General features: G+C 39.5%; 2 protein-coding genes across 4 annotated transcripts; one reads left to right on the top strand and one right to left on the bottom strand.

Annotated features, from left to right (window-relative positions):
* Positions 1–2,653: 2,653 nt before the first annotated feature.
* On the top strand, positions 2,654–12,023 carry LOC137945744 (homeobox protein knotted-1-like 13). 3 transcript variants are annotated; one of them, XM_068791743.1, is made up of 6 exons: positions 2,654–3,661; positions 6,987–7,107; positions 10,176–10,363; positions 10,856–10,987; positions 11,314–11,450; positions 11,578–12,023. In XM_068791743.1, exons 1-6 carry the CDS (start codon positions 3,023–3,025, stop codon positions 11,579–11,581), a joined length of 1,221 nt encoding a protein of 406 aa, XP_068647844.1. In that variant the 5' UTR covers positions 2,654–3,022; the 3' UTR covers positions 11,582–12,023. The 3 variants fall into 3 exon arrangements, with proteins under 3 accessions (XP_068647844.1, XP_068647842.1, XP_068647843.1); XM_068791741.1 differs by having other exon boundaries at positions 11,538–12,023; XM_068791742.1 differs by having other exon boundaries at positions 2,657–3,661; positions 11,549–12,023.
* Positions 12,024–13,954: 1,931 nt separating this feature from the next.
* On the bottom strand, positions 13,955–14,474 carry LOC137946798 (uncharacterized). The gene is made up of 2 exons (XM_068793097.1): positions 14,095–14,474; positions 13,955–13,961 (listed from the first exon to the last, which is right to left on the bottom strand). The coding sequence occupies exons 1-2, from the start codon at positions 14,472–14,474 to the stop codon at positions 13,955–13,957; spliced, it is 387 nt and encodes a 128-aa protein (XP_068649198.1).
* Positions 14,475–15,898: the final 1,424 nt, after the last annotated feature.

The raw sequence follows: 15,898 nt of genomic DNA, 5'->3' as shown, positions 1-15,898 counted from the left end.
ATAAATAAGATGTTTTCTTCCAAGTTGTGTAGTTTGAATTTAGTTTTTGGTCTCTTTATTCAACACTTTTGAGTGTACACAAGGCCTCCTCCAGCCACATCTCACAGAACCAAAGCTTGGAAGGAACGTATGCCCATGTGAACACGAATATGTCCTTTTAATGGGACCATTTGTGTCATCACGTCCAGACAAAATCCTTCAAAATAAGTTTTCTTTCTGTCTCTGCCCGTTTGGAATCCCATGAAAAATAAAAAAAAATAAAAAAATTTAGAAATAAAAATAATTAATAAAAATAAGATAATAATCAAATTCTCTTTTCGTTTTCCCCGCACTTTATTTTTAATAAGCAACACAATATAATTCCACCGACAAAGCAATGTGATTGGTGGTAAATAAGATTTGACCCAGGTAGCATTTCATAAGTCAATGTTTACCTAGCTTTGATGGGAACTTGATTCAAATAAAATAATTGGGTGGTTGCTTGCTTCCACACCACATACTCAATAACATAAAATCAAATTCGATGAACAAACAAGGAATAAAAGTATATGTTTTACATTAGAATCAAATGTAATTGGATTCCGATAACGTTGATAACGATTTCCATAACTCCCACTTACATGTTGTACTTATAACGACCCAAGCCAAAAAGATTTGGAACATAAGGACCATGACACAACACAAGTGTCACATTGGCTAGAGGACCCCCTCCTTTTTTCCTTTGAGATATGAAACTATTCCCTTCTTGCTCCTTTTCCCCTTTTTTTTAAACTTTGGTCTTTTGGAGTGAGGGAGACAGGATTTCCACCCCCATTTCAAAATGGTACCCCAGAACATTTTGAATTAATGCTGACCTTAAGTCATGTCAAGCCAATTTTTATTTTTTTTATTTTATGATTAGAGAGGATCAAATCAACACTTCATCCGGCTTTAAGAAAAACAGGACAAAACCACATAAAAGCCGTCTAGACTTTTCTTCCTGCTTCCCATTCGTTTTCTACCTAAAGCATTATTATTATTATTATTAATCTCCCGTCATTTGACATTTTTTTAAATTATATATATATATATATATATATATATTGGGTTTTAATTATTGCGTAAATTACATGACGTGGCGAGCATTGGGTCTCATTAGTTGAAACTTTTCCGGATGGACGGGATGCCGCTCGTGGACGTTCCATCTGACATGTGGCGAGATTTTAGTGCACCTCAGCTTAGAGCGTAGCGGATGCCCCACGAAACCTAGGCTCGGTTCCGAGATTCCTAATTATGGCGGGAACTTCTGTAGGTGGCCACGCGTCGTGCACAGAATCGTTGGATGGTGGATGGAGAGGAGTAGTTTGGTAAATATATGTAAAAAAGGGAGGGTGGTGTGGAAAACCAGCTAGGCACGCGTGGAAGAGTGTTGAATCTTGAAAGCGATTGACGGGCGACCTTTAACTTACGATCGTGAAGAGCTAAGGGCGGTGGGCCCACCTGGGAAATGGGTTTCCCTGTGCTTCGTCGGCCTCGTTGTTGGGTAGAATTACGGAACTAGACACTGCCGCTGGCAGGTACGCAGGCCAACAGCAAAACCGACTCGAGTAAAAGACAAACGAGGATGTTCCCGTCGTTAATAGAAAGTATTCAGGGCTTTTCCGGTAGGAAATCGATTCGTATACATTACGTACGTAACAAGGAGACCCATCGAAATCCGAAACGCGAAGCACAGAGCGAGTCACGGGATTTCCCTTCTCAGCCTCGCGGCCGCTATATATATACATACCGATTTCGCCGTTAAGGTAGAAGGGGGGGGCACTGGCGTAACAAAAAACCGGGTCACTTGGGAATCGGTAGTCGTGCGGACCAGTGGAAGTGTGTGTACTTTGGATAATTATGATTATCGTGGGGGGAAGTCACTGTAGCATAGGTGATTACGAGACTCCCAATAATAATACCGTCGTTTGTCCTTTTGTCTTCCTTTTATGGACAGAATTAAAATATTATTACTTCTTCTCCGGGTACAGAAAAGATAACAGTATCCTTTCTCGTCGAGTAAATGCCGTTGGCCTGACGCCAGGGCAGTCTAGCTGGGGGACCACTTCCCTACCCGCCACGTGTTACACCGCACTCTCTGAGTGATGCAAGGTGGGGTCCGGCCCAGGACCACAGAGGCACTTGCCTTTTGGTCGGGGACCACGTAACGTCGCGATAACACGTCCCCCCCCCCCCCCCAATCCTCCCCGCGGCGGCGCACCAGGTCAAATTCGCTTCGGGCCCCTTTGCCCATTTGCGCGCCAAGGACGTGGGTCGCGCCTATTCGCCCTCCCGCGCGTGCTTCCCAGTTGGGGACCAGCGGTGGTCCTCGCGACTGTAGCCTGCCGCGTGGTCCGGTGATGGGCTGGCATTGCCTCTGTGCAGGCCGTGGAAGCGTCGGATGAAACTCGGTCATCGCCCATCGGCGTTTCATACCCGGTATTTGCATGGTTTTTTCTTTTTTTAATTGGTCTAAAATATAGTTTTTATCTTTGTCGTGTTTCGGTGATCCGCCGAGTCACCGACTGATCCCGGCATTAAGCCGTGTCTCTTTGTTGCATCCCGGATTTGTCCATATCTTTTCCTTCCGAAAACCCCGAAACGAGAATCAAATAGCTTGGGGCACGTGTCTAAACAGATCCGACGAAAGCCTCCGCCCTCGATCTCCGCATCTACGGCGATCGATCGAAACCATGTCTTGTTTTAATTTTTAATTTACTTTTTGGTGGTTTTTTTGGGTTCTATAATTAAATTCGGCGGCGTCGATATCAGCGAGAAGCTGCGGCTGCACCGCCCCCCAAAATCTAGCGTATACGTTGTCTGAAAAGAAAGGAAATACCACAGGCGGTTTTCAGGGCGGTTTTTTTTTGGGTATAAACACTCGAGTTTGAGGACGATTGGTGGTTTAATACGTTGGAAGTCTGTTTACTCCTTTTGTCAGTCTTTCGTTTTCTTCCTTTCGTTCTTTCTCCTTCTGGTTGCTTTCATGGTGGAGATTTGAAGGATGGCGTACCCCGGGCATCTATCGCATGACATATCGCTGCCGCATTTCGTGGAGCAGCATTTGGGGGAGAATCCGGCGGTCCTAGACGCCTCCGGCAAGTCGCCGCAGCAGATGAGCGCCGGCGGAGGAGCTGGGAGCGGGGGACCCACTTGGCTCAGCAACGCTATCCTCCGGCAGCAGAACCAGAGCTTCCTGCACCTGCAAACGACGTCAGACTCGACCAACTCTGGTGGGGCGCAGTGGCCGGGCTCCGCCGGCGACTCCATAATCGCCGCTGCCATGGCGCATGGCGGCGGCGGCGCCTGTGCCGATTTGAATACCACGACTAATAATAACAGTAATACCCATAACAATAATAACAGTAACAATAATAACAGTAGTAATCCGGAAGGAGAGTTGGGGGACAGCAATTCTGCGCAGAATGCGAGGTACAAGGCGGATATATTGGCTCACCCGTTGTACGAGCAACTGCTTTCTGCTCACGTGGCGTGCCTGCGTATTGCGACTCCGGTCGATCAACTGCCGAGGATAGACGCGCAGCTAGCACAGTCGCAGCAGGTTGTGGCCAAGTATTCGGTGCTTGGAGGTCATGGCAACCAGATGCTGGGCAGCGACGACAAGGAGCTCGAGCAGTTCATGGTCAGCTTCCCTCTTTGCTTTTTCCTGTTGTCGAATTCTGCAACATTTCGTGGTTGTTTCTTGTTGTTTCTATTTCATTATGGATGCCTGGAGACTGAATTTTGTTACCGGTTCCTATTATCAAGGGCTTCCTTTGCCTCTCTCTCGAGTTCCTGTGTTCAGTTATTTTCCTTTTTCTTTTTAATTATATTAGGTACGCAAAGACAGTCCTAAGAGTTCAGAATAGAAGAGTCATTTTTTCTTGTTGGAATTTTTCTTGTTAACTGTGACATGGGCTGGTGGGGAAGACGCACTGTATTCGGTGGTCGTCGTTGCACCCTCCTGTTAGCACTCGTCTTAAACGGAGTCGTTACACCGTTCCCGATTTCATATTTCAAAGTTTGAGCTTTTGATTGGACATAGTTGTGCCAATCCAGACATGCTTGAGATCGGTCGATCTTCTGGCCTTGGGGTTTAAATAATTGATGCTATTCTTAGTTTATCTTTTCGGCTACCGTGATCGAGTAGGAGATAAAAGAATTAATTCGACATTTTGTTGTAGGTTTGATCGTTGAGATGATAGGAATTAGTTCCCAGTTATGGGTTTGTGCCTTGGGTGATATCAAACATGCGTCAACTACTTTTCTGATCTTGTTTCATTTAATTTTGTAGTGGCTAATCCAATCTAGAAATAAAATCAGAGTGGTGGAATGTAAGGCAAGTCTGAAGATCAGCCTGATGGGTATCTGGCTGGTAGAAGTATTTATGAACTAGGTGAATGGTTGTAGCGTTTTGGCTTTTATAAATGCCGCATAGTCTCTTCTTAATTTGTTCGTTTCTCTAGAGCATTTGCTCTTAAAGCTTGTTAGGTCCTTTTTCCCTTAATGGTTAGGAAAGAAATTAAAGCTCTGGATTAATACAGTCTTATCTACGGTATGAAATCTTAGTTCTGTCTTGAAGAGAATTCATTAATTTTAATAAACAAATAGCACTCATTATATTTTAAAAGAAAGAGAGTTCATCCTATAGGTAACGGAGTTGCATGTAAAGTATAAAGTTGTCTATTTCAAATAACAACAAGGAAGTACATAAGTAGGAAAGAATTTCAGTTGTTGGATTGTTATAGGAGAAAGTTGGATTTGTTATAGGTGTACTCGTTGCTTGCTGGATATTTTTTTATACTGGACCTATTTACAACCATTTGGAGAGATTGCTTTCTCTTTAGGTAACAAATTGCATGGCTTTGTTATAAGTGTGAAAGAATTTACTTTTTTGGGGTATTTGTACAACTTGACCTTGTAAATTCCCTTAATTTGCTGATGATTGTGTGAGTTCGTCAAATATTTGTTCATCCTGGACCTAGTAGACTATTTGAAGAATTATCTTCTTATGTTTTTGGTAAAAAAATGTGCAATATGTTATTGTTGCACAAAGCATTTGTACTTTTTTTGAAATCCTTACTATTTCATCTTGTAATTTCCCTAATTGCCACTTGAGCTCCAGGAACTCTTAATTCGTTGAAACATGTTTAATCTATCAGCTTATTACATTGTGGTCTTGACTAGAAATTATTCATTTATGTATTTTTATTTTTTGAAACCTTTTCAAAGTAACTTTTGCACTGTTTGTGGAAGAACAATGATTGGAGAACTCTTCCAACTAACTGACGTTTGTTTTCAACCCTGGTGTTATCTCATAGTTATGCAAATTTTTTTCTGAATATTGTGACTTTATACTTAAGGATATTGCACTCTTTTTGTGAGATTTTAAGATGTTTCTCTCATCAAACATCAACTTTACTCGTACGAAATTCCAGATCGAGATTTGTTCCTTTTGTTGGCTGTATAGCTATGAGAGAGTGAGTAAGACTACAATCTAGGAATAAGAGTGCATAAGGATATGAAGATTGGTATGCATCTACCAGCTTGCCTGGTCCGAGCTGGCATAAGTTGAGGTACATGTGCACTTTGCTGATAAAAGCGACATGATATAAAGCATAAGATTGGTGTCATTGTTGCTGCATATCTTTTATTTTGTCAAGACAACTATTTTTTAAAGTTCGAATGTCATCTGATCAAAGGTTCATGAGGATTGGGCCTTTGGCTCAATGGCCTCATTCCATTGTGAGGTCTTGGGTTTGAGACTCACCAGGGTTTGGGGTAAGGTAGTTGTGTGCAATAAACCACAGACCAGAACTTGTGTTTCCTTTCTTGTATAGATCAAGAGAAATTCTTGAAACTATGTGTGAGAACATTTTTTTCAGGGAAGATGTGAGATGTTGATGTAAGCCCTTTAGTCTTTTGGTTAATGAGATCCAGACTGCTTGCCTTGGTTGTTTTGCACAATTTAAGTACAGATTGCATGGTGTTTCCATAATTTAAACTGCCTCCAATTGGTACATGATAAACTTAGCATCTAACTAGTTTGTTCATGAAGCAGTTAATGGGAGTTACTTGGGAATTAGCTGTTTGTTGAAGGTGAAGAGATTGATTGGCTTTTTCAGAAAAAGAAAACTTTGTAATCTACAAAATTATTCTTATTAAAATTCTCTAAGAGCATGACACAAGGAAGTTAATTGACCTGTATAGAGGTTTGAAGATCGAATTTCACTTGGCCGGTTGTCTGACTAATATGAGCGATTGAAAAGCTTTGTTATGTAAGGGAAAGTTTATAGTTAGACGCTAATTGAGAGTCTTAAGGATGTTATTTGTAATCTGTAAAGGAATCAGACTTTAAAAAAGAAAAAGAAAAAAACTAGCAATAGGCACCTTGATTCCTTGTTGACGGATTTGGTTAGTGGAGGTGCGTAAATATACAGACATTGTAGAAGTTATATAAGCTGTGTAAGTCTGTTATTGGGCTTTGGTAGTTACACTTTATCCATCACTTGGTATATGTTGCACCTAAGGTGGTGAGAGATGCTATTGTTTCTACTATTCTGTGTTCATTTCATGTATTTGGTAGGTTTCTGCTAGTATTCTCATGTGACTCAAAATCCATGGGTTCAGGAGTTCATTGGCTTGGCTAGTATTTTCATGCTGTCTCATGTTCTGAGTAAGAGAGCAGCTGGTTCAGTTATCCTTCCTGATAGTTGTTTCAACTGTTTTGTACCTATGTTTGTTGAACATTTATGTGTCCATTCGAATGACATGACACCTGCTGTAACATGCACTTGTGGGTGTTGCCAGAAGACTTCCCACCATACATCCTACCTGTGCCTTAATATGATGATGGATTTTGTCTCCAATAAACATCTTTTACAACAATTGTGTGTAACCTTTTACTGAGCATTATCTTCAGGTGAAATGTTTTACTTTTCTGATTGTCAACTTTCTTTTGTGTTTAGACACATTATGTTCTTTTGCTTTGTTCTTTTAAAGAACAATTGCAACAACATGTCCGTGTGCATGCAATGGAAGCTGTGATGGCTTGCTGGGAACTTGAGCAATCTCTCCAAAGTTTGACAGGTGACGTAATAGTTGTGGATGCTCTAATTGTATTTTATCAATCTCTACTGCTTCCTTTTATTCATTGTGTCTTTCATCAAGCACCGTGACAATCCTTAATTCAAGGGCTACTTCAATTTTTGTTTATTCGTTTTAAGTATTATTTCTTATCATGTTGTCCAAAGCAAATTAAAATTTTGATTATTGAAATCCTTTACCTGATATTGATAATGAAGTATGCTCTGGCTTCTTATTTTCTTTAAAAAATGTGTTTATACTTCTTGGTCATAATAACTAGGACCTGAAGCCATCGTGCATGTACTCTCTGATCGTTGATATGAATAACCATTAAGACATGATGTTGCTGCAAAATCCTAATTTATAAGTAGATGACTGAATGTTCTCTTTTAAAGTTAGAAACTAATTAGCTCTTACCATATTTGAGCTGGTAAAATGTTTTGAATGATCATTTGGTCTTATAATATGAAAGTAGATAAATAATTATTTTTAAAATTTGACCCATATAAAGAAATTAGATGGTTATTTTTAATTTCATTAGCCAAGCAACTTACCAGTCCATGCTACCTTGAGAATTTTAATTGCTTCTACATATCATAATGACCTTATCATATTTATTGAATAACTTGCAGAACTAAAAATTTGCATTCTGCTATAAATCTACATGACTGCTTTCTCATCTTCTAAAATTTGGACATCTCTTGCAGTAACTTCAAACTCTATTGGCTGTAGCTTATTGTTATTATATTCCATTTAAAAAAAAAACTGTTAATTTATTTACTAGTTGATGAACCTTTGTCAAAATGAATACACAAGTTGTATTGAAACCTAAGCATTCTGTGGCTCTTTTAGGGTTACTGTTCTTATATCTTTCTGGTTCCTTGTTTACTTCTTAGTGCATATTTCAGTTTGTTGTCTTTGTTTTTTATGGGTAAAAGTCTCCTTAGTTTTGCAGCTGTAGATATACCCGGTCTCTCAGGTTTTCTGTTGTTCCAATTCTACTTTGTATGTATGAGAGCAAATCCCAGTCCAGGATGTTTTTGTTCTGTGACCTGTCCATGTATGCAATGTCTCAGGATGATTGATCTGTTTAGGCTTGGATGTGAGAGGGATTGTTAGTGGGTCAAAGGCCTGTAGTTATATGGTCATGGATATACTCCACATCACGCACTGCGATGTCATCCTAACCTCATTAAGTTGTTATCTGCATTGAAAAAATATTAATGTGCATTTGTTTGCTCATCCATCGACCCACATGATATCAGTCCTTGATTTTGTACTCTTTTGAAAGACAATTTTTGTAATCAGTTTCTGTGCAAAAAACCATCAGATGTTACTTGTGGACATTTTCCATGCATGCAAATCCTTATCAAGAGGGATAATCCTCAGGTTTGATTACATTTTCAATAAGAAATATTTACACTGCATGGAAGCAAAAAATTCTTTAAGGAGAAGCTTTTAGTATTGAAACATAGTGCAACCTTTCTAAAACATGGATGGTATGATTTGAAGATTGCTTGCCTGTTGCTGTGGTGAGTGGTTTAGGTGGAAACCCTATTCAGCAATAATCTGGTGGTGTGTGAGCTGCACAACTAGAGAAAACTCATTGGTGCAGCTTGAGTCATCGTCATTATAAGTCATTGCTTAAATTTGTAGACTGTTTCGGCTGATATTATATGCACTGGTTATGTTCAATTGATTGTAGTGGCTAAGTTCTAGGATATTCTATTTTTGAAGAAAAAAAAGTCCCAGCATACTTCAGTACAATTTCTGCCATTCAGATCCATTCACTCCATTGCTCCACTGATATAGACCGTAAAGAAAAATTGTTGAAAACCATTCCTCTAGAAACTGCTTATCATCTTTCTGGAAGCAACAATTGAATCGTGTTTCTATATTTGTTCTCAGAGGATTGGTTTTAATCTTTCTTCTTGTCTCATTGGCACAACATCCTAGTAAAATTTGATGCATTTGTTCGTCGAAGGATGTTTTTTTATCAGTAAAACCCAAAAATTTAGATTAATTATATTCTAAAACGTTCTAGTGAGCAAAGACTTTAACCTATTATGATTGGATTCATGCCCTAGTATCTTTGGACATGGATATTGATCTGGTTTGTGGATTCATACTGGTTCCGAACCAGATTGCTGATAGTGGATATCATGTAGAATAAGAAGCATGTTGTGTATATATAGCTAGAGTATGCAACTTATATGAGCTTATGGATGACCTCTATAACTACTTGGATCTGAGACAAATCCAAGCTGATGTCATTGAAGTGAGAGTTGCTGCTGTGGTAGGGAAAAAAGAAGAAGTCATATTGACCCTGGACAATTATGGACTTAATTTCTGCTTCATGGAACTCATTCAGATTTGTCATATTTGTCTCATTTATGTTCAATGTGTAACTCAAGAAAGTACAATCTTCTAGTGAAACACTATGACTGTTGTAACATGTAATGATGATCGGCCATTCTTTGTTTGCTGTTTCTGGTATTTCGTATGTTAAAAAGAAAAAGAATCTCCACTGATTTATTGATGAAGTGACTCTTAAATATGTTAAATCCAGTTGCCAATAGGGTTAATATCTGTATAGTAAGTAAATGTGGTATATGGGTTGAAATATAACCAACATGTTTTTGTGGCTTTGCTTGCATTGTTGTCAATTATCTTTACCAATTCAAAAGAGATGACCTTGAGATGAGTAGCCTGAAATGTGGGTTCTTGCACCCACTAATTTATATTGGAACTTAGCCTGTTATAGTTGTCAAGCTTATTACTGCTTTCGTCTCTGTTCTTCCCTAATGCAGTTTATATTTAAATATCCTCCAAGCATAGATTGCATTCTTCATTTAATTCACTGTTTAATTTTATAGTATTTGGCAATAAGTACTGTAAACATTCTACTTCAGGGTGGATTACAAATTGCAGCAAGTTTCATTCTGAGTCCATGTTTCATACGGGCAACTATAACAATGCAATTAAGGCCTAGATATTCATACAATTCTTTGTTTGTTTGTCATGAGTAGTTAATGTGTCACAACGTTTGATTTGTTCTTGACTTATTTCAGGTGTCTCTCCTGGGGAGGGCACTGGTGCAACCATGTCGGATGATGATGATGATCAAGCTGATAGTGATACCAACTTGTACGATGGAAGTCTTGAGGGGCCAGATAGCATGGGTCCTCTTGTTCCCACCGAAAGTGAGAGATCATTGATGGAACGTGTGAGGCAAGAGTTGAAGCATGAGCTGAAACAGGTATGACTGGTGCATTTGTTTTTTATTGAGTTCCACCTTATTTTGCAAGGGAAGGGGAGAAGTTCCTATGCAGCGTATCTGTTGTTGTGGTAATTGATTTGCAGTAGGTCTTCTAAACAACATAATTTGACTTTTATAACCCATTGTTTTATATGATCAAAAAGTTCTTTTACCATTTTTTCTGGAACTTTGGATTTGATTGAAATGAATATTGACTATGACAACAAAAGGGAGAGGCAACACTTCAACCTGCAGAAGGGGGAGTGGTTCCCTTACAATTACTGCTCTGCGAGATACACCTTCCTTGGCAAGGAAACCAGCAATGCTTTTTTGCCATCCTGCATTGTTTAACCTGGACCTCATTTCAACATTTCATTAAAAACATATCTTAGTTTCCATGGGAGGAGGAAGTTTTCATAACCAAACTAATAACTATTGAAGTGTCACCCTGTACCATTTGAAAATAAGAAATATATTTTTCTCTATTGGTAGGGTTACAAGGAGAAGATTGTGGACATAAGGGAAGAGATTCTGCGTAAGAGAAGGGCGGGCAAACTTCCTGGGGACACCACGTCCCTGCTAAAAGCTTGGTGGCAATCACATTCTAAGTGGCCTTATCCAACTGTAAGTATTGTTGTCTGTTATGGAACGGCTTAATGATTAGTTTTCACAGGAATAAGCTGCATAACTATTTCAAGTATCAAACGAATAAACTTGTGTTGGATCGCTAAGGATTGTATTACTGTTTTCACTAATTAAATTATTTATTGTGATGGGAGAATGAATAATGGAAGTAACTACTCATTGTGTCCATCTGCATCTCCTTGGAATTTTGTAGTTCTGTCTCTCTTCAACGTCCTTCTTTTATATCTTTGGGTGTTTTTTTTTCTAAATTCTTTTTGAAGTGTTTGGTTCTGTGTAAATGATGTTCAACTTTGGTATTATTGCAGGAGGATGACAAAGCAAGGTTGGTGCAAGAGACAGGGCTTCAATTGAAACAAATAAATAACTGGTTCATTAACCAAAGGAAGAGGAATTGGCATAGCAACCCTTCTTCTTCTACTGTTTTGAAAAGCAAACGCAAGAGGTATATTTGCTTGCACATAAATCAGCTATATCATAATACCATCTCTACTTATTTTCCGAAAACGGCCTGCCCGAATTAAATTTTTAGAAGTCATGCAGGTGATAACAATGGTGCGCATTTGATGTAGATGATGGTGGTGGTTTTGCTTGTAAACATGGTCCCACATGGCAGTCTTATACTGTGAACCAGTGGGTAAAATTCTATACAAAAGCATTTTCAACATTGGACACACGGAAACCAACTGCAAGGCAGAAAAAGCTTTTGGTGGTAAGGTGGTGTTGGGAAGGGGAAGACAGGGAGAGTGGGTTATGGATGATGGGGTTTGACAGGTAGGGAGCAGTGACTAGTGCAGCATAGCATGACAGTAGAAGGTTCCAAGTTCTATAAAATATAATTATGAAATCTAAAATTTCAGGCTTTTTGTTGAGCCAGCCAGCCTTGGTGGGTTATTTATGTCTGTGAATAATTTGTAGGTTGTGGGTGTAGAGTGCTGTACGCCGCCTTTGCATGGTGTTGGTACTGACAATATTAGCTAGTTAGCAAAATTACATTTCAGCTTGTATGATTTGGAAATTGCATCAAAGTACAAAAGAGGTTGGGTCTCACAAGCGGGTTCAGTCAGCATCATGATGCTCTCGTCCTTTGCTGTCTGTGGATTGCCGTGTTTTATCTGCGCACTCAAAATTTCCCACTGTGAAGTAAATCTCAGATATCATTAAAGAGATTGATCAGTCTAGCTTCTCATTAAAATAAGAGTTGTTGGTTGCTGATTTTCTTTAATGATTTCGAATGACGACGAACTACTTCAGGATTTTGAGGGGAGTAATTTCAACGGGGCAATGTATCATAACCTTACGGGGCATCCTAGCCTGGTCACTGGGGTGTCATGAATGACATGACATGACATGACATGATATCCGTATAGAGCGGATCTAAATTATTATGAAATGATATTTGGTGTCAAATATATGAAATGGTTATATGATTGAGATATAATATATATATATATAAAACACACACAGTTAGTTCCGATACGAAAAATTATTTAGTGAGAAATAGTTATCTTATTTGTATTGGATCAACCCTCTATCTCTTTCTCTCTCTAGATATATATATATATATATATTACGACGAAGACCCAACTATTTCTAGTTCTCGTTGGTTCATCGCTGGTGGCTGCGATGATCTCTCTTTGTTGTTTCGTGTTGTTTGGGGAAGAAGATACTATTTCGGAATTAAAATCCAACCAAGTTAGGTGACTGATTGATTTTAATTTGGCGAACCAATGCCTTACTATTCTCCTGAGTCAACTCGAACCTAGGTCAACCTGACTCAACCCACTTGCTTCTTGCCTCGATTATACGGGTTTGGATCTTAAATTCTATACCTATTTCTTCCGCAACTCGGCTATATTGGTCTACTACTTGAGTTGGCTCGACTCGGTCCTTATCTACGACTGAATTATTATTTTGAAGTATTGACAATTTATTACTTGGTTCCAACATATTATTTGGTGCAATTTTTTTATTTAGTAATAGATTATCTGAGGATTACTTTATGGGTTATTTTTAAGTATTCTCATTATTTGGGCCCATGCCCATTTCAATTGTTGTTGTTATGTGATTACTATGTACCCCCTTATTTGATATTTTTATTCCTACCATTTGATAGTCAGTGCCTTGTGTTGGGACACCGTGATGATAGATTTTATTACTACACTTCTACGCAATACTTATAGACTCACTACCTACAAAGGATAAGAGTCAAATCTATTATTCACTCAAGATGTGTTTTTTTGAACTACCCTAAGAAAGCGGGTAAACTCTATGCCCCACAGTAGGGTTATCTCATAAAGATGATATTGATGTAATTAGGACCTTCCTTTTGTTTTCTCCCAATATGTCTTCTACGCAATGCTTATAGACTCACTACCTACAAAGGATAAGAGTCAAATCTATTATTCACTCAAGATGTGTTTTTTTGAACTACCCTAAGAAAGCGGGTAAACTCTATGCCCCAGAGTAGGGTTATCTCATAAAGATGATATTGATGTAATTAGGACCTTCCTTTTGTTTTCTCCCAATATGTCTTGTATTTCTTTTTCTCCGTGAGCTAAATCCACAAAGTCTTGAAAATCAACAAAAATAAAGAGCTTTAATTGTAGTTTTTATTTTTATTAATTTTAATTAAATAATAAATATAGTTGTAAAATAGAGTATTTAAAACATGATGTCCAAGAAGTCTCATGTGATAGATAACCTGGACAGAATAGTATTTATTAATTTTGTTTAGGTTTTAATTTCTAAACATAATCCTATTCTGTTGTCTCTAATGTTATTATTTGAGAATATATGGATACATAATCTTAAGATTTTGATTTGAATGCATTTACCTAAAATTATTTTGTAGTTGTTGGGACCAGAGAGTGTTCTTTAGCATCAATGTTTATCTCTTCTCTTTTTTGGTTGGATTTGACGACGGAGAAGTATCGTTGATCAATCATTTCATTTTCTACATCACAGAAACACGAATGAAGAACAAACGAATACAAATAAATCAAAGAAAAAACAATAGTATGTTCCATTCAAAATCGGAAGAAAAAAAAAGAATTTACTGAGAGTTCGTCCCTGAGGGCGCTGCAAACCTTGTGCTGAAACTGGGATACTCACTTTCTTCTTCATCGTCATCAAAGTTGAGAGCATAGCTGTGGGGATCATACTGAAACTGCGGCCTTCTTTTCTTACAACCATTGTTGAACCTTCGCAAGAAGGTCTTCCATTTGGGTCCGGCCAAAACTTCCGAGAACTCCTTCACCGATCTCGCTTTCTTCAACCACCACGCCTCCTGCTGCGGTTCATCGTGCAGGAGCGATTCCTGCTCCAAATAACCCAAATCACGGCGACGCCGGAAACAACACAACAGGTCCCAACAACCACTCGGCGCAAAGATATCTTCTTCCCCTTCTGCCTTGTTTCCATTTGACGGTCTCTCAATGAAGCTTACCCTCTCCGCAGCTGCCGCCATGACCGATGAGGACGGAAACAGGGATTTGCAGAAACAACGTTTTATAAAAGAGAAGGGGTAATCTTAATCTGCACGATTCGAAGTTGCAATGTAGAAGAAGATCGTTTTTTTTTTCTTTGTCCGTTGCCTGTCTCTCGATTGATGTATGGAAGGGATCAGCAGAATTTTCCGAGAAAGCAGTGGCGACAGGAGACTGATCGCTGCCTCGCCTCGCCGGCTTTCATCGTTGTTGTCACGCGGTTCCAAGTCGAAGTCTCCATATCTTTTTTAATGGTTGAAAATTGAACCTGCCGGCCCTGATCCCGACCCGCTTAGAAAGATGTCGGTCTTTTTCCCGATTACGTGCACTCTACGTGGCTTAACCTTTTAATAAAAAGTCAACTTCCGCGTTTTGTGGATAGCAGTCCGTAAACGGGACTCCGTCTACCCGGTTAATTGATGTAAATTGACTCATTAGATCCGATTTAGTTGCAGGACTTGAGCCGTTATCCGAATTGACACAGAGAACAAATGTAGAGATAAGCTTGAGATGAGAAGCGGAAGAGGTCCCACATATTTTATGTCGACAAGACCAGGTGAGCTACTCCACGTGTATGGGCCCACCCGAAAATTCGTCAAACGCCAACGGGCAACTAATTTTTGAGACGGGGAATATAACTGAGGATATGATTCTAAGAATCAAACGCCGAAAAGCCCATGGATTAGTTAAGAATTGTGGAGTCGTTGTAACCAATTAAATATAGAAGCCCAGCCCACAACTGGGCCCAATTTTGGGAGGACCGCAAAACTGGCACCACGTGGAGGAAAAAACCGCATTTAATGATGATTAACCAAGCTGATTCACGGGTTGATACTTTATTGGCTCAATCCAACGAGATTACGGAACGAGAAAATGCTAGGAAATAGTCTACATGTTTAACTGACTCACCGTGCAGCGCGGCCACTGCCAGTTTGTGCTCTCTTTTTTCCTAATTTACCCTCCCTTGTACGTTAACGCGGCAAAAACCGCTACGAGAAACCTTGTCCTTGTTCGTCTTTTACCCTTCCCCTTCCCGCATAAAACAGCAGCGACGCCCAAGTTTGTTTGATTGTTTTCTTCCTCGTGGCGAAGCTTGGCTCCTTGGCGGTTTCTCTCGGGAGCCACTGGGGGCATTGCCCACATCGGGAAACAAAAAAAAAAAAAAAACCGAAGCCACAATCCAGAAAACTCTCTCCAATGGACGAAACCCGCGAACGTGATCGTAATTCTTCCATGAAGGTAAAACTCCGGTTGCTGGTCTGTTTATGGTGTTGCTTCCGGAGGGGGCGACGGCAAGGTACTCCAGACGTGGAAGAGAAGCCGAGATTGATCCGGAGTTCGTCCGCGTGGCTACGCTCTAGGGCACAAGAGATACCGGAGCTGAAAGAGAAATGCCGCAGTTTGA

Source organism: Aristolochia californica, unplaced genomic scaffold (genome assembly GCF_029961685.1).
Source record: "Aristolochia californica isolate CCGP_79_NKW_82.1479 unplaced genomic scaffold, dmAriCali1.0.hap1 SCAF_12, whole genome shotgun sequence".
NCBI classification, from domain to species: Eukaryota; Viridiplantae; Streptophyta; class Magnoliopsida; order Piperales; family Aristolochiaceae; genus Aristolochia; species Aristolochia californica.
The sequence above is the reverse complement of the archived record's forward strand: the minus strand, read 5'-3'. Positions and strand labels throughout refer to the sequence as shown.